At 40.8% G+C, this 18,190-nt stretch overlaps 2 protein-coding genes across 4 annotated transcripts; one reads left to right on the top strand and one right to left on the bottom strand.

Moving 5' to 3' along the window:
- Positions 1–219: 219 nt before the first annotated feature.
- LOC136494370 (thaumatin-like protein 1b) lies at positions 220–1,826 on the top strand. The gene is made up of 2 exons (XM_066490538.1): positions 220–486; positions 864–1,826. The coding sequence occupies exons 1-2, from the start codon at positions 381–383 to the stop codon at positions 1,583–1,585; spliced, it is 828 nt and encodes a 275-aa protein (XP_066346635.1). The 5' UTR covers positions 220–380; the 3' UTR covers positions 1,586–1,826.
- Positions 1,827–1,924: 98 nt separating this feature from the next.
- On the bottom strand, positions 1,925–18,015 carry LOC136494369 (pullulanase 1, chloroplastic-like). 3 transcript variants are annotated; one of them, XM_066490534.1, is made up of 26 exons: positions 17,726–18,015; positions 16,659–16,794; positions 16,505–16,557; positions 16,279–16,387; positions 15,864–16,221; positions 15,637–15,786; positions 15,474–15,534; positions 15,259–15,379; positions 14,743–14,833; positions 14,510–14,603; positions 14,253–14,348; positions 12,965–13,105; positions 12,691–12,741; positions 11,026–11,096; positions 10,833–10,925; positions 10,447–10,537; positions 7,631–7,702; positions 5,814–5,939; positions 5,428–5,484; positions 5,038–5,112; positions 4,208–4,296; positions 3,903–3,980; positions 3,570–3,708; positions 2,900–3,009; positions 2,629–2,728; positions 1,925–2,205 (listed from the first exon to the last, which is right to left on the bottom strand). In XM_066490534.1, exons 1-26 carry the CDS (start codon positions 17,972–17,974, stop codon positions 2,098–2,100), a joined length of 2,919 nt encoding a protein of 972 aa, XP_066346631.1. In that variant the 5' UTR covers positions 17,975–18,015; the 3' UTR covers positions 1,925–2,097. The 3 variants fall into 3 exon arrangements, with proteins under 3 accessions (XP_066346631.1, XP_066346633.1, XP_066346632.1); XM_066490536.1 differs by having other exon boundaries at positions 5,844–5,939; XM_066490535.1 differs by having other exon boundaries at positions 15,864–16,197.
- Between the last annotated feature and the right edge of the window lie 175 nt (positions 18,016–18,190).

Here is an 18,190-nt window from a genome sequence, read left to right as displayed (position 1 = left end):
TTTTTTATTAATATCCGAACATTCCATACAACATCCTCCCAACGTACCTCCTAAATTTTAATCAGGCGTTTAAACACCACCCGATACGATGCTAAATAGATAGCTCACGCCAAGCGTGAGGGGCCGACATAAATTCGCCGAAAAGGTGGAAACTTTTTCTTCATCTGTTGCCTGCCTGCCTGCCTTTTTCTCTTCTCCACGCATCTTCTATCCGGCCCACGGCCTATCTATCTACGACAAAGCTACAACCAACCACCGTACCTGCTGGGGCAAGCTAGCTTCTTGATTTTGCTTGCTATATATACACGTACAAGACAGATCGAGATCGCCCCGGCCATTATCTGATTCTGAGATCGAGATCGCGACTCGCTGCCACTGCCATGGCGGTAGCTCACCTTCTTCTCCAACTCTCGGCCGGAGGCAATGGAGTTAGCAGGATGGTCATTCCGGCCATTCTCCTGATTCTTCAGCTTCTTCTCTTCACAGGTGCGGTGGGATTCTTTTTTTTTCCCCACATGTTTTTTGCTCTTTCTTTGTGTTCTTTGGTGCTTTTTTTTTCATAGTTTGATCCAGCATTCTTGCGGAGAAATTAACCAGATTTCATCATTGGTTCTGGACTTCTGGTCTGTGCGTGAAATTGGATTCACATCAAGTTTTTGTTTCCTATAATCGATCTTGACTGAGTCTTCTTCAACCTTTTTTTTTATCTTTATTAATTATTAAGTACGTTTAATTCCTGCATGATTTGATTTTTTTCATTATTATAGGAATCCTTCCATGATTTCTCTCTTCATGCATGCATGTAAATATAATATATACAGCTAGTTAGTATTACATTTCGTCTGCGAATTGAATGTGTGCAGCGCTAGGCGTGAATGGAGCGGCATCGTTCAGCTTCACCAACGCGTGCCAGCACCCAGTGTGGGTGGGCGCGCTCCACGGCGCCAGCTCGCCGCCGCTGGCAAGCTCGGGCTTCTACCTGGCGCCGTCTGCCACGTCCCGCCTGGACGCGCCGTCGTCGGGGGCATGGTCGGGCACGTTCTGGGCGCGCACGGGCTGCGGCGTCGACTCCACCACCGGCCGCTTCTCCTGCGCCACGGCGGACTGCGGCACGGGCGACGTCGCGTGCCAGGGCCGCGGGCCGGCGCCGCCGGTCTCGCTCGTCGAGGTCACGCTCGCCGGGCGGGGCAGCGGCGGGGCGGACTTCTACGACGTCAGCCTCGTCGACGGCTTCAACGTGCCGGTGCGCGTGGCGCCCTCGGGCGGCGGCGGCAGTGGGGACTGCCGCCCCGCGGCGTGCGCGGGAGACGTCAACGCCATGTGCCCCGCGGACCTCCGCGTCGTCGCCTCGTCCGGCGGCGGCAGCGTCGTGGCGTGCAAGAGCGCGTGCGGCGCCTACGGCAGCGCGCGCTACTGCTGCACCGGACAGTACGGCACGCCGGCGACGTGCGGGCCCACCAACTACTCGCAGGTGTTCAAGAGCGTCTGCCCGTCGGCGTACAGCTACGCCTACGACGACGCCAGCAGCACCTTCACCTGTTCCGGCGCTTCCACCTATGACATCACCTTCTGCCCTGGGAGCTGATTAATGCCGTGATATGATTAGTGATAGCGTAAAAATCGATCACGGGCAGAGGATTATAATTCTTATATTTATTTGCTTAATAAAGAGCGCACAAATTTATAGAGAGAGATAAAGTAGAAGCATGATGATGCAGGAAATTAATTTATTCCATACATATGCTAATCACCCATGGAAACTGGAAAGGAGGGTGGTTCAACGCTCTAATGAAATGTTTCAATGCTTTTGTACCGTTGCCATTTTGGATGGATGATGCAAGACTTCAACATCATTTATTTATTTATTTTGAGAGCTATACATTGCTTTTTTTTTTTCCTGTTTTGGTAATCAGTGTCATACATATGGCAAAGCAAGCGCGCCTTGGCAACTTTGGCACTTTATTTTCATATATTCATATATAGCCAACCTCTTATTCCATCTATTTATATACTGTAAATGTATATAATGTACTTCTCTCCTATTTCATTCATTTATTACTTCGATGCCCAAATGCACTTGCTCGCGAAAGCCATCCATCAGCACCTGGGTTCAACAAACACTGCTGTTGTTCTTTTTGGCACGGTGAATCGACCTGTGGTGGCCTCGTAGGCAGATTGCCGGACTAAAGCATCTGATGAATTCACCTGAAATATTTCATATAAGAACCATTAGATATTAACTTTATTAACTTTTACTGCTTCAGATCCATCTTTTTCTTCACACATCAATTTGGATTAATGATTAAATGGTTTATGAAAGAAACTGATACTCCAAAGTACAAGGTTACATTTCTCCTTGCAAATCAGTGCTTATTCAATATTACACACGATTTGCAGACCGAACATTTTTCACAGTTTTATTACACTGACAACAGAGACGCGTGGTGCAATAAAGCTGCAAATCATGAGACTCAATTATTCTCTATTCAATTTAACAGGAAATTTCACTTCCCAACTACACTAGAAAGTGTGAATACTGGACTGGGAGTAAAATCGTAACAATGGTAACAGAGCAATGCTGTGAGCCTGTGACAACTGCCTATTGTTGATGAGAGTATGATTAGTTACCTGCACTGGATGCAACTGAAGCCCCAGTGATGCAAGATCAGGGATTTCTATAGACACTTCGTACGGACATACATTGAAGACTGCAACGACATAAGAGAAGCTGCGGAAAGTCATAAACAGTTAGCTCTTGCAGAGAACATCAAAAGATCTCCATAGCAGATACATAGAAGTGCAGAGAACTAAAAGATTCTAATTAATTTTCAATTTTCAGTTAATATAAAAAAAATTACATTGTCCAAGACAGGAATATAAATATATCAATGCTGCTTACGTTTCATCTATCTGGGCCATCCCATGCCTATCATTTCTTGCATCTTCAATGCTCATGACAATAACTCCTGGAACCAAGGAGGGCCCTGTGTTGTGAAAGTGAACCCTTTGCTGAAACAAGATATGACAGCTCGTGACAGTCAGTATGAGAGAAAGAGCCAGAGATCAAATAAACAAATGGTAATTCTTTTCCCCTCAAACACAGCTCATTATAGTAAGAGGAAACATGCCATCCAAAACAATAGACACACAAACTAAAGACATAAAACACATTACATGAACAGGACTCATGACTACAGCTAGCAACAGAACAACCAAAAACAGAAGAAAAAAATCAAGATAACAGCTTTTTTTTGGCGGCAGTTGGTTTTTATTAGTTCATTTGTTGTACCTATGCTGTGGATCTGAAAAAACAAATGTTACAGGAGGATTATTGTTTACTCTAATTTTCAGGCAATAATTGGTTTCCAACTGCATGGTGTCAGTTGACATACATTTGTGTCCCATTGCAAAGTGTAGCTCCATGGCACATGAAATCTGTAAATTTTACTTGATACATAGATCAAAATTTGCAGAAAGGTGGTTTATGCTTGTGCTTAGCAAGGAAAAGCTGCTCATCTATATGATAGCAGTACAACAGTCTGGTGAGGTTCACAAAGAAATCCATGTACCTCAATGTCACTTGCTGTAGTTAGACGAAAGAGAGGTGATGAGTATCTGATCTTCAGGATATCGACAAAATTGTCTAAGGCAGCAATAATGTCACATTTGGCAGGTTTGAATGACGGGTTCTCCAATCTTGGCTTCATCCTGAAAATTTTCATATTATGTGATAAAATGATCACTTGCTACTTTACTGCAAAAGGGAAACAATATGATATATAACAAAGATAGAGGAAGTGTTCACTTCAGCTGCAATAAATTAAATCACACGGTTATCCTGCATCATTCAAAAATAAATAAATAAATGCCCTATGAAGTCTCAAGAAGATTTTGAAACTTACAAAGGCCAACTCCCTTCATTCTTTTCTCTTGGTGGAAGCCCAACACCCCAATTGTTTGTTTCATAGGTGAAATCAATCCTTCAAAAAGGAAGAGAACAGAACATTTACCCTGATTTACATTCTAAGTGAATAGGAAGTGTTCGTTCAACTTAAAATAGTTCTTCATATAGGATAGGAATTGAGAAGTTATGGTAATGACAAGCAATTGTAAATGTTCAATTTAAAATTATCATCCCTGAAAGCAATTCAATTTTTGCTAGCTGGTAATTGTTGTTTGTGTCAAGATCCAAAGGCCAGAGCAATACTTGTTAAACCAATCACCAGAGTTATATGAATCTCGATCAAGCGACTTAGATCGTAGTATCTCATCGCCAGCATGGAAAAAGGGTATTCCCTGGAAGTACACATAAATACATAATGATACAAAAATGAGAAACCCATTCCAAATGCTTAAGTTATTGGTCAATGCATGAAAAGTTGAAAACATATAGTACATGGATATTAAGAAAACCAAAAATTTACATAATCAGCAGAATATGTTAGTGCTGAAAGCTGAAAAAACAAATCAGGTTAGATCATAGTACAATGTGCCTCTGAAGGAGTTTAGCTAAGCCTCATAATATTTATAGTTTTGTGTCCCAATATTTACAAATACTAACATCCTAACAAAAGGGGTCTCATGTTTACTTATCCAAACGAAGTAATCTGCAATTGGTATTAGAAAATACGACCATTTAGTGATTCCATATGCAGCAACAAGTTTAAGGTTTTTTTTCAAACCAGTAGTAGAGCTGTGTACCATTATATTAAGAAGAAAAATAAGTTTAAGGTTTAGCTGATGCGACTACCACTATGCTAGATAGATCAGACATGCCACACCACACATTTTACTAAAAAGGGCGTACCCAGTGCAGAGAGCTCCCGCTCTGTGTGGGGTCTGGAGAAGGGTGTCAGTGGCAAGCCTTACCCTCGCCTGTGCAATGCGAGGAGACCGTGACTCAAACCCGGGACCTTCCGGTCACAGACGGTAAGACTCCACACCACACATTTTACTAAGCAAATTATTTTAGTGGAAATTCAAATTCAGATTATCCATATTGAAAAACAAGTGATCAATAAAAACTTTCATAAGGACCTGAGATAATGCAATCATGCTTGTGGACAAATGATTTATCCTGCATCGCTCATCAATTGAGAGGTTCATCGGAGTCTGCACAAGCAAACCAAGGAAAAGCTTCAGAAAGTACCAGATCGTGCCTGAACTAGAGAGTAAAATTGTTTCTGGAAAACTATATTGTCACATAAATAACATGCTTACTTTACAAATATAAAGCATAACTTCAAAAGGTAGCAAATACTGCAAGCAGTCAAAAAAGTGTAACAAAACATCCACGGTAATCTGTCTTGCCAGTAAATGTTTTTTTGAAGAAAGAAAAAGAAAATGATTGATTGGCAGATTGATAATTGATACCGAACAATAAGTAAATTGCAGTCAATTTCCTGGATATCCTGATAAGTTCCATACCTTTAGACTAATAATATCAAATAGTGTTTCATTGTCATGAGCAGAGGCATAGTTGATCTGAAATCCAAGAAACAGTGGTATGTTTCAGTAACTGAATTTTTAGCAGAATAAATAAAAAAGGGCGTACCCAGTGCAGAGAGCTCCCACTCTGTGCGGGGTCTGGGGAAGGGTGTCAGTGGCAAGCCTTACCCTCGCCTGTGCAATGCGAGGAGACCGCGACTCGAACCCGGGACCTTCCGGTCTTTTAGCAGAATAAATAAGGAAAAAAATAATTCAATTATGCAGGCCGTCCTAATCAGAAAGCATATTATGCTCCTCCAGAATGTATTCCTGGATATTCCAATTTAATATATACAGTTTTTTTAAAAAAAAGTTCAGAAATTTACTATTTCTATAGGGGATGAAGCATAGCCAACTGGTGAGCCATCGTAGGTGCGAATTTCAGATCCTTTCCTAGCTTCTCCAGTATGAGATATTAATACATAGTCCTTCAAATTGCCAGCTAATCCAATCTGCAAGGAATGCTATGCACATAAGAAGAAAGTTCCAAAATCGGCTCATAGTGATAGCTCTTGTTAAACAAAATTTAAAATTCCTCTGTTGATAAAGGAGTTCCTTCATGGACAAATACTGCAAATCTTTCTAGGAACACCTGTTTGTTCGGACTTTCTGGATATGAAAGACAAACATGGAAAATTCATAATATACTTGGTTGTAAGAAAGACTTAGCATATAATTGATGGAAGCAAACAGAAGACAACTTACAGAATAGGAAAATGAGAATTTAGAAGTTTTGGTGTTTTGCTGGAGCCTGAAAGCTTCAGAATTTATTTATTTTTTTGTCGTGTAGAGGGTATTGTGTAGGGTTTCTTTTCAGGTCGGATCGTGCTTCTGTTGGTGTCGCAATCTCATCTTACCTCCTAGGTGAGATAAGTAGGTCTCTTTGTACAGGGTTCTTCCCCTATTCTCTCTCCCTGAAATATAAAGGTATGCAGTTCTCCTGCGTGTTCGAGATTTTTTTTGAGAATTTAAGGTAAAAATCAGTTCAGGTGAATGTTCATAACAACAAATTTATGGTAAAAGTAAGTTCAGGTGAATGTTCATAATAACTTACAGGTATACATTTATACCACTTAGTGTCAATGTAAATACCATTTCGTTCTCTTTTACCATGAAATTTAGCATTAGCAAATCATCAGTCATCATTATTAATTTCTTATTAGCTGAACTAGTTACAAGGCTGCATGCACTTGCATCCAAAATACTAACTGTCACGGGCCTAAATACGGGTCCCCGAGCCGGGCTAAACGAGGCCCAGAGGAGGGCCCTGGCCGGTCACACCCTGGCCCAAGGCACCGCTAGGGGCGCGCGCGACCCGGGGGCGGCCTCTATGGCGCCGCCAGCCCCTCCCACCTGGAGGAGTCCAGATTAGATGGGAATTAAAGAGAGTTAGATGAGGATTAGAAAAAGGAAATAGAGTCTGTTTAGGAAAGGAGAGTCCAGATCTATAAGGACTCTACCTATAGATTGCTTGGAGGTCAAGTCCCCTAGGGACTAGAAATATAGGGGTCATGTAACCATTTGGATCTTAAGCAAGAATAGAGCATTGCTCTTCCCCTACCCCTCTCCCTGTCTATCTCTCAGTGCCTCTCTCCCTCTCTCCCTGCGCCTCCCTCTCCTTTCTCTGCGCCTACCCCTGCCCTAGCCCACCGCCTACCTCCCTCCCTGCGCCATTCACAGCAGCCGCTCCCCCCTCCCCTAGCAGGGCTGTAACTTTATTCAGCTTTGCTACATTTCGACATGACTGTTGCATTGAGGAAATCCATTTATGGCTAAGAGCCCAAGACATTACTTCTTTTCCTGAATGGTATCCATGTGGTTGCTAACAGAAAACCTCCAATTTTTCCTATAACAGAGCTGCATCACACATATGTAACAATCGATTCTACGATAGAAGCAACTTTTCATGCCCACTTGTATAGTAAGTTCAACATACAACAGAAAGTGAAGATCAGCAACAGATGTTGCAAAATATTGATCTCAAATATTCAATCTCTAGTTTTCTCATAGGCCACCATTGACAGTGTTTATTTATATATCCATGCAATAAGATAATACTAGTGAATAGAATATGTTCCCAATTAAATTGGTGCACAGGTAAATACCTAGTTGAAACTCAGCAAGCAGGAAAAGAAGAACCAACCTGTATATGGTCAGCGTATGTAGCAAGCGTGAGCCTTGTCTCTGTTTCATTGCCCTGATAAAATCCATTTGGCTGCAGAAAAGGATCAATACAAACTAATAAAGCAAATTGAATTTTGGAGCTAATCCAGTAAGATTTCAGATAATTGTTATCTTTTATCTTGAATGGCACAGGAGAGCTACGTGATATTTCATTAAGAGAGACAGAGGTACAGGTGTGGGCAACTGCCCCACCCAGAAACACACCGGCTAGAAACAAAAACAACAGGGGCTTCCGACTAGAGGAAAACATAACCAAGGGGGCGGCAGCCTACCAACAGAGCCTAAAGATCTTGGGTGAACGACCTAATGAGCACACTCATCAACCACTGTTTGCACGAGACCCTAAAAGTTTGGTGAGGCTCCCTCAAAAACTTAGGCATTCCTATGTTTCAAACCATCCCAGGCGACTAAGATGATTAGAGAACACAATACACAGCCCTCTGCGGAGTTAGGAGTGCTTCTGATCGTGTTAACCCCACCATACAAAGAAGCAAGTTGCAGTGACTGGAGGTGCTACAGCTGCCATGGTAGGTTTCTGAAAACTTATTGTCCAGATCTGTTGAGTGAACACACAGGAGATAAGAATGTGCTGAATTGTTTCCTTGGGATCACAGAACGGACAGGCAAGCTGGTGGGGCAAACCACGCTTGGCTAGGCAATCGGCTGTCCAACACCAGTTATTGATCGCTAAACCAAAGGAAAAACTTACATTTTAGAGGGGCCCAGCTCTTCCAAATTCTTTTTCAGGGACCAAACTTGATAGATCCCAGGAAGAAGGCTGCATAGGCCAATTTGCTAGAGTATGAACCAGATTTGGAGAACTTCCAACGGTACTGGTCAGTAATATCTAGTCAATGACATCCACCAAGTCCCAAATATACAGATCCTCAACTAGCACCTGTGCAGTTAAGAGTTCCTTTGATATCAGCCACCCAGGCATGATGGTGAAGCACCTGAGCTTACTGTCGGTTCTTGACAACCCTGTTGGAGATCATCTTGTGCAAGTTTGTGCAGTTAGGGGCCAATCATGCTATTGTCTTTCCCTGTAACCAATGATCAGCCCAGAACCGTATCTGCTCACCAATTTCAGATATAGTTTGTTAAAATATATCAAAAGCTAAGCATGAGAGTTTGTACTCTAAAATATTTTCAGCTCCATCGAGGGAAAAAAGATAGTAGATAGCTTAGTGGTTCAATCAATATCAATACCTAAAAATACTCTATACCTGAACAATGCACGTCAAACCATCTGACAGAACTGGCAGACTAACACAGCTTAAAAACTATGCAGGCCATGGTACAAGAAACAAGTTTGTATGACCATGGATTGTACAAGTGGAGAGACTACTACTGCACCAGGCCTTAAAGGGTAAACAAGGAAATTGTTCTTGGCATATACTATTATAGTTTAAAACAAATTTGGTTCAAAATACTGCTGTTCAGAAAATTAGAGCAGTAAGTGCATTGTTCTTTCGAATAGTTTAATCGAAAGAACCAACAAGGTTTCGGATATAAGCAGCAATTGGCAAAGGAATAGTCATAGATCCGGCTCTTGGCGTGCACAAGTAAATGAGTCTTGAAAACAGTAAACTCTTATTTGGATAGACCTCAGGAGTTTTCATTCTTTTTTTGAACGGAAATACAGCAGGGGAGGCCCCCACTGTAGGATTTTATTTAATTTTAAAACAAACATAAACCTGTACAAAGAGATAGAATATACAACAAACCAACCAGCCGGAGGGCTGAGGTAGCTACAGCAGGAAGGGAACCGCCGGCCCAAAGCCAGGGAGGTCTAAGAGAGAAGATCTAAACAGAGGAGAAAAGCTGCACATTTGTCATCTCTCATTCTAAAAGCTTGAAGTTTGGCCTCTTCACAGAAGAGGTTTTTCCAAGAAGAGAAAGAAGGCCGGCCTCTATCAAAAATGAAGTTGTTTCTCTGCTTCCAGATATGCCAAGCAGCAATGATGAAGGTCTCCATGAAGAAGGGATTTTGGTGCTGCTGTTTTGACTGTATCATCATTTGAAATTCACTCTGCAGTGGATTCCCAAGTGCTGCCAACATTCCTGGCTGAAGGGGCAGCTGAAAAACAGGTGATAAGCAGTTTCCTCAACATTATTGCTGCACAGAACACAGTTGTAGTTATTTCCCTCCAATACACAGTTTGTTGCAGCACTTTCAATTCCAAATCCAGGGAAAGGGAGCAGGAGGCTGTAAATTTTTGTAGGGTAGGTGGTAGAATCTAGATGATGTATAGTTGCTGCTCCCCCACAAGTAACTCCAAGAATCTTTAGAATCTTGCTCCACCTGAATTGTTTGTATGTATTCCTGAAGATCTTGATATTCAAGATATGCTTGTTCAGACAAGGGGAGATGAAACTGTGATTGTTTAACAGAAATTGTGACACAGAGATCTTCTTGTTCTTTGCAAAAGAGTAGAGCCTTGGAAATTTGATCTGCATGACATTCTCATTCCATAGATCTGACCAAAAGAGAACGGTTGATCCATCTCCAACTTTGCAATTAGCAATCCCTCTAAAAAGGTCGCAAAGCTTCAAAAAGGAGTTTTCATTCTCCTTTGTAATTCCTTTACTTTGTTTGGTTTGTACATAAACTTTTCTTAATAAAAAAATATGTGCCGAAGAGGGCAATATTACAGTTTTGCGAAACAAAAAGAAAAGAAAAGAAAAAAGAAACTGCAAGATTATATGGAAATATAAAAGCAGCAGAGGTCTCATTTCTTGATAGGATATAATTATAAATGGCATGAATATTACCTCTAAGAGCAATCCAGTAGAGAAACCTTGTTGTAGTGGATTCCCAAATGGACTGCCACCATTTATAGCATCACGGATTCTATCGTTGAAACTGTAAATATGGTAGTGGTATGGGATATAGTCACATTGCATAGATTAAAAGAAACTAAATACATAACCAAAAAAAAAAAAAAAAAGGAAAGATTCCAAGACAAGCTATTTACTAGATAACTGTACCAAGATGCTTTCTTTTTTGGAATGTTGATACTTCACTTTTTCAGTCCATTTTATGATAGTTAAAATATACACCGAAATTTGTTCTGCATGTCTAACAAGGCCAGCTTGTTTACAAGTAGCAAATAAAAGGTGGCCACTGAACATCACGAGTTTGTTCCAATTAAACTTACCTACCAATCCCAGTGCCACTCATATTAAGCTGGGATCCATTTATCCCACGTTGATTTTGCGCAACTTCACCGAAGTCCCATCCTTCACCATACCTGTGACGATGTAAATATCTTAAACAGTTGAACATATGGAAACTGTGTGCCAATAACATTAAAACCGATTGCTCTGAGGCTCAGGAATCTCAGTCCTTACAAGTATATCTTTGAACCATCTACTCCATGCTCATCAATTGTAAGGCTTTGAAGAGCCGATTTTGCTCTAATCTGTGTTCAACAAGCAGGATTGTTTTCAAGTACATAGTACAGTACACTAAATTACGAAAAAGGGAAATTCAACTGCCCACAGACATTCTGTGCAACAATCCAACCTCATTGTCACATGTCGCAAAAAAGCTAGTAACATTTGGTTTACTCAAATAGCACAAACTGTTCTTTCTCTCAAGTTTCTAAAATAATATGAACAAATGCATAGATTTAGCTTTTTGGTATTGAATTTCATATACTTATTGTTCCATCCTTGTTAAATAACAAAAAAAAATGGTTTTCTCCATATTGACTGACATGCTAGACATAGATAACTGAATACCTAAGGCAAAACATATCACCCACCTAAGCTACAAGGTACAAAATTCAGCAACTAAATCCACAGCCTGCATATTGATATTTGCTGTATTTTGTCTTAAATATACCTTGCTGAAAGAAACTGAGGTGAGAATTTCATAAAGAATTTTTTTCTGAGAACGTGCTTAAAGAATATTTATTAGGTCCAGTTAGATCAACTCCAGCGAATCAATATGCTGAAATCAGAGGTTAAAAGGAAATTATTCAAATTGTACTCCCTCTGTTTTCATAATTTCTGTCGTTTTGGATGGCACGATCTCTAAAACATAGATTTGACTGATTTTATATAACAATATTACAAAAAATCAATAAGTCGTTTTAGCTTTTCTAGATACATAGGTTTAACTATATCTAGGTGCATAGCAAAAGTTATGTATCTAGAAAAGCCAAAACAATTTTACATTTTGGAATGGAGGGAGTACTTTTCAAGACTAATCTATAAATGTTTGCTTTGCGTCTTCAAACTAAATATTAAAGTTCTAAAAAGTTGACCTCAAGTCCTCAACCTTGTTCAAAATGTCAGGAATATGGAACCACAGGGAGTATAGTTTCAGTGCCACTGGAGAACAACTTCCACAAACAGCTATTACAGTATTCTCAAGAGACTTTTGGTTCTCCCTCCTATCGCGCTTTGGTTTTGCAGCACTTGCTCCTCAACCTTCTGACCAATCATTTGATAATTGGTGGAGAAAAGTTGATAGTGCTGCTAGTTGGAGATTATAGGTTGGGTCTGAATTCCCTAGTCATTTTGGGAGCCCGGAGCATCTGGCGGCATAGAAATGATTGTGTTTTTAATGGGGCAACCCCAAATGTTAACTTGGCTCTGGCTCTGGCTAGGGAAGAGGCTCATTGGTGGAGCCTAGCAGGAGCCTAGGGAATTTCCCTGCTCTCTGCTGGAGGATCAGTCTAATGGACTGCTGTAGGGTCGTCTTTTTGTCTTTCTTAACCGGTGATCCAGTGTCTAGGTAGTGGTGTGTGTGTGTGTGTGTGTGGGGGGGGGGGGGGGGGGGGGGGGGGGGGGCTCGGGTCTGTGTATGACTCTCTTTTTCTTCTATTAATACAATGATACGCAGCTCTCCTGCGTGTTCGAAAAAAAAACAGCTATTACTAAGTGAGATTTGACAAGATTAATGCAAATACTTTTACTAGATCATGGGGATCAAACCAAAAGAATTATTTCGGTTTAACCACCAAATCATCATGATACTTAATCCAGTCTGAAGGTGAGCTTACTTACCATTGTCTTTTTCATGATATGTCCCATTAGATCAAATCTGAACCCATCAACCTAGGGCAACAACTATACAATCATAAATATAGATAATAATGAATAATAGGTCAGTGTTAAAAGACATGCTACCACTAACACAATTTTTTTGGCCAAAAAAGAAAGGAGAGAAGCAGCATGTTGTCATTAACTCATTAATGTATTTCCTGTGATTCTACACAAGATCATCTACATATTTTCCTGTGATTCTACATATGTATGATATTTTACAATTACGACTCACTTTGTAATTTACTGCCCAATTCAGAAGGTCATCCACGATTAATCTATCAACCATGAACTGCTCACTTGCTGTATTGTTCACAGCTGCGCTGTTCTCAATCTGACCATTAGAGTCCCTTCTAAGGTAGTATCCAGGTACGATCTGTAAATATCATCAACAAACAATGATTAGGAATAAGGATACATGAAGAAGGTAGCACATATGTCATCTTTTTTGTCAAAAAATGGATGAGGAACTTTGAGATAACTGACAAATGTATATGTTAGAACTATAAAACATATTTCAGGGCCAATGAACAAAGCAATCAAGGGGCAAGCATTTCAAATACCTGCCATTTCTTTGTCCAAAACTATAGTTCACCTATTTCTTTCTACTGGTATACAACATAGCATCCAAGGAAAGCTATTAGTATATATTTTTATAATTTATAGGTCAGTGGAACATTTTATTAGCTTCACAGAAAGGACACTTTGGTTTTTTGAGGGGAAGAAAGGACACCTAGTAGTGTTCAGTAAACCAAAACTATTTTCAATGTCCCAAGCTTGAAAGAAAACTTCACTAATTTATGTAATGTAATGGTTTTTTATCTGAACTACATTGTAAAAAAAAAAGTTACTATAGAACTAGTTAAGAGAAGTAACTTCAATTGGACATCAGTTAACCTCTAATATGTATAACTCTAGAGTTGGACCAATTTCAATGAAACAATAGCAGGGCCTTCTGGGATCCAGTTTCTTGAGAAATAGTTTCAGTTTCAGTTTTTTGTAAGAAGTGTTTTTTCTCGTTGGGTTTCTGATTCCTGGAAATTTGTTTGGCTAACTGTTTTCTCCCTTGCACTGAAAAAATAAAAACATTTCAACTGGTTTCTGTTTAAAAACATCAGGTTTGCATCATTTGGCAGAATTTCTGTGGTTTATGCCAAGAAACTCAGCCTAAAAATCCTGCAAAACAGGCCTTTTTTTATGTCTTTAACTCTGCATATGAGAAATGACCTGATGTGATTTTGTGAGGCCCCATGGCCCGTTTGGTAGAGCTCTGGGCGGCTCTGGCTCCGGCTCCTCCGTGCACAGAAGTGAGAAGCCTCTTTTATCTCTCCTCTCAAAATTAACTAGGAGCCGGTGAAGACACTATTTCTGGCTTCACCCGCTCTGGCTCCGTGTAAGGAGCCCGGAGTCGTTTGGAGCCATGCTAAACGGGGCCTAAGTATATTTAATAAAGATTAAGAAATACTTTTTTATTTGGGATGGTTACGGAAAAAAAAGAACATAACCAGAAAACATGAGGCAACCTTGTCAAGCACGGAAGTGATGGCAAAAGGTCCACTTGAGTATAGATGATTGTATACAACATCCATGACAACTCGAAGACCTAGGCGATTCAAGGCCTGCACTTCAAAGTTTATCATAAAAACATCTGTTATCCTGCAAAGTGCCACATTAAGCACACAAGTCCTTCCTCCATGCATTGCAATTGCAGGAATAGGATGAGTGATGCAAGTTGCAACTGTTCATGTAAGAAAGTTCAGTGATAGAAAGAAAAGCTTACCTGCACCATCTGTCGGTATTCAATGATACGACTTGGACCATCTGGGTTACTTGCATAGCTTCCTTTCGGAACCCCCCAAAGCACAGGATTATACCTTTTAGTTGTATGTGACCATGCATGAGAATAGTTTGTGGGCAATAACATAAGAAACATAACATTCATAGCACACCCTTGTGATACTTTAAACATTGCATGTTTGACAAGCAAGAGAAATGAAGCAAAACAATAAGTACCCCCAATTATAAGGGTCCTCTTCCTGAATAGCCACAATTGCAGCTTGTTGCAAATCTGATCCAGGAGGGAGTTTTGACAGTTCAGCCTCATCTGCCAAAGTACATAAAAGTTCTGTAGCTACTCAAACAAGAATAACCTTAATAAATAAAATAAAAGCACACAAAATGTAGCTGATGGAGTCCAGTTTAATCAATTGAAAACTTATTGATAGTAATCATAGAAAGCTATGTATGAAATAAAAAAAAAGGAAGATACATGGAACCATATTAAACCCTAAAGAGATGAAATTTCTTTGATTCAAAACGATACGTTATGAGGTTTACATATATCTTAATATTCTAATTCATAGACCAGACTAAAAAGCTTGGGTTCTGATTTCTTAGCTATTGTAGAAGTTAAAAGTAAATGAATAGCATGCAAGACGCAACAGTGGCATTACCATCTTGATTCTTGAGCAAGACTGCAAGAGATTTACATTTGTCTGGTAAAACATAGAGAAAGAGATGAATCTTTACCAACACATTTCCAATTGTTCTTTATGTCATCAACACCACCAAACTGAAAGCTTGGCAACAAATGGACATGAGTCAAACCGGCATCAGATAGTTTCTTTAGGTGTTCTATGCCTGCAGAATCCTGTATAACAAGTTGTAGAATGGGTCTAAGATGCCTGTTGATAAAATAAAGTGGTGAAAAATCTGAATTTTCTGTTAATTTAACTGTAAATAACCTGACATGTAAATGCACAGAATCCTCCTCGAAAATTGCAGTCCACTGTGCTATCATGGGCACTGTAATAAAAAAAATTGACAGCAAGCAGAGGGCTCAATTCTGTGTATACTAGCATGCATAGATCCATCCCACCAAATTTACAGTCGCAGAGAACAGTTCACCTGAAATCACGAATGTGCAATTCATATATGCTTATGTCAGAGAAGGAATCAAGCTTTGGCTTTTCAGCCGCCAATCCATCCCAGGCAAGTGGCTTTAATGTTTCATTATTAATATCAACCAACCAAGTCCTTGTGCTATTTGCAGAAAGCCTGGTCAAAATAACAAGCATTAATGTCTTCCTATTTCTCCATGGCTAGTATCATGAACTAAGAAAAATGCACTTTACCCTCTAGCATAAGGATCAGCGGCTAAACATTTCTCAATGTTTGCTGTAGCTGGATGATATACTGTGACTTCATATAGATAATACCGGTTCTCCCAGTTTCTTGGACCAGTAACACTCCAAACACCATATGACTCGTTGAGTTGAACTGTTTCCAGTAAAGGGCCAGCTGGACCATCATAGAAGTTCATACTTACATCCTGTGCTGTAGGAGCCCATAGGTACATACTCACAGCTTCCTCACTAAAAATAGTACCAAGTGGTCCAGTGTAGGCGAACATGTCATCCAATACTCCAGGTAGTTGCAACCCAGTAACATCTTGCCTGTTCCCATGAGCTGCTTGTAACAATACATATTGTCCTGAAGAAAGTTTTGGTGAAGGTATTTACAGAAAAGGCAGCATAGTTTAGACATTACCATCAAAAGAAGCAACAGCAAGTTGACATTTCACCAAGGTGGCAACATCAACAGAGCTCGGAATTCTAAAGGCTCTATAAGAGCTGATAAAAGGGAATTTCTGGGTCACCTGAAGATAGTGAAATGGTACTCCAATGTTAGAATATTGTTTGGAAAAACAAAACAGAAAGAGGGACAATCATAACAGGAACTGCAGCACAACAGATAATTACAATAATACTCGTACACTGGATGGAAGTCTGTCATTTTCTGGTTGCAGCTCAACTTTGGAATCATAACCTACCAAACCAGCAAGAATTGTAACGTTAATGAGGCTCAGGCTGTTACTATCGTAATCAGTTGGTGCATGAGTTTACAAGGCACCTGTTGATGGCACCTACCTTCAATAACCCCACTTGACATGCACATTGTAGCATTTCTGCTTGCATATAAGAAGAGAGAAGTTTCCTGATCACTGACATCCCATGCAATCAAGGATCTTGTCACCCAGTAAGCCGTCGCATCCAACAAGAACCCCTGCAGATGCAACATCAGCGTTTGACCAAAGGAACACTAAGAAGTCAGAAAGCAGTATCAAACAAACAAAATACTAAAAAATCCTCAGTAGAAGGCTTTGAGTGAGCTGCAGACGTCATTTTAAGAGCAACTCCAAGAGACTTGGTAAAATTAGATGCTAAATTGTGAGATTTAGCCATTATGTAAAATAGAAAGCCCATCTAAAATGTAGAGTTTTACAACAGCCTAGCTAAATTGGAAAACACAAATAGCAAGGACTCGCTAGGGAAATATGGCCAGCGAGAATGGTGGGATACCCAGCTAGGAAAAATGGAAAACAATATAGACAAGCTGTTGGAATCCTTTTTTGGAGCACAATAACTATAAATGGCTTCACGAATACATTTACCTAGTCTGTTGGAGTTGCTCTAACAGTGGGGCCAAATCAGAAATAAACCATCCATGGTAAAATTTTGTACTCCAAAGTTTTGGGCAACAGCATGGTCTGAAATGTGAGACTTGGACCGATAATTTCCACTGAAGACACTAAAAGTTCAAATTCTACGGAAGTACTGTCCAATCTTCTAGACAAATGTACACATATCATTCCCATATGCTGGATCCAAATATTTCACAATGTTCAAAGGAAAACCTTCCAGTTTTCGTAAAAGTTCACTGGTTTCCAAATGTATGCCACTCTTAATGACAATGACAAGTGGACCACCATCATTATCCTGCTGGTGTTCGTGCAGGTGGAGCACCTGAAGAGCTCAGGATCAGATCACCACCACGAGCTCACTAATGGTGGATGGCGTTCGTGTGACTACCATGTGCGCCCGACCAATACAGGTTAAGGGGTAATGGCGTAATTGTTGGCATTGGCAAAAAGGTAGCCCAATCGATAATAATTGCGTAAACTCCGCAACGTGAGGAGCGGCAGTGGCGGCCGAACCTGGGTGGCCTCGGCGAGGCCGAGGTCAGAGCCGGCGCCCTCCTCCCCCGTCGCCATGGGGGCCCTCGGCGCGACGGGACGCACCCTCCGGGGCCCGGGTGCAGCGGCGCGCGCGGAATGCGACGTCGGCAGCGAGGATTGCGGTGTCCTCGATCTCCTAGGCGAAGCTGACGACGGGGCGGTAGCGTCGGCGAAGCGCGGAGGTGGCGCGAGCAGGAACGAGGGACCGGCGTGGAGCAGCATTTGCATCGGCGTATGGATTCGGAGGGAGAGAGGAGAAGGCGGAGAGGCCAGCCTCGTAATAAATACTTGATTTATTTCTTTATTTACTTATGTGACATTTATATTTATTATACAGAAGTGGACAAACTGACAAAGAGATACGGAGCAAGAAGAACTAGAAGAGTGTTTGTTTGGCTAATAGCTACCGTGACCATCTTCTCTCTTATCTTTTTCTTTTCATTT

The sequence above is a fragment of the Miscanthus floridulus genome, chromosome 11, assembly GCF_019320115.1.
Source record: "Miscanthus floridulus cultivar M001 chromosome 11, ASM1932011v1, whole genome shotgun sequence".
In the NCBI taxonomy this organism is placed as follows: domain Eukaryota; kingdom Viridiplantae; phylum Streptophyta; class Magnoliopsida; order Poales; family Poaceae; genus Miscanthus; species Miscanthus floridulus.
This window is presented reverse-complemented; position numbering and strand designations above follow the sequence as displayed.

Coding starts and splice junctions, on each gene's coding strand:
- LOC136494370 (XM_066490538.1), top strand. CDS start 381: ATGGCGGTAGCTCACCTTCTTCTCCAACTCTCGGCCGGAGGCAATGGA. Junction 487..863: donor TCAGCTTCTTCTCTTCACAG/GTGCGGTGGGAT, acceptor GAATGTGTGCAG/CGCTAGGCGTGAATGGAGCG.
- LOC136494369 (XM_066490534.1), bottom strand. CDS start 17,974: ATGCAAATGCTGCTCCACGCCGGTCCCTCGTTCCTGCTCGCGCCACCT. Junction 5,113..5,427: donor TTGATATTATTAGTCTAAAG/GTATGGAACTTA, acceptor TTGCTTGTGCAG/ACTCCGATGAACCTCTCAAT. Junction 3,010..3,569: donor CTACAGCAAGTGACATTGAG/GTACATGGATTT, acceptor ATCTTGTTTCAG/CAAAGGGTTCACTTTCACAA.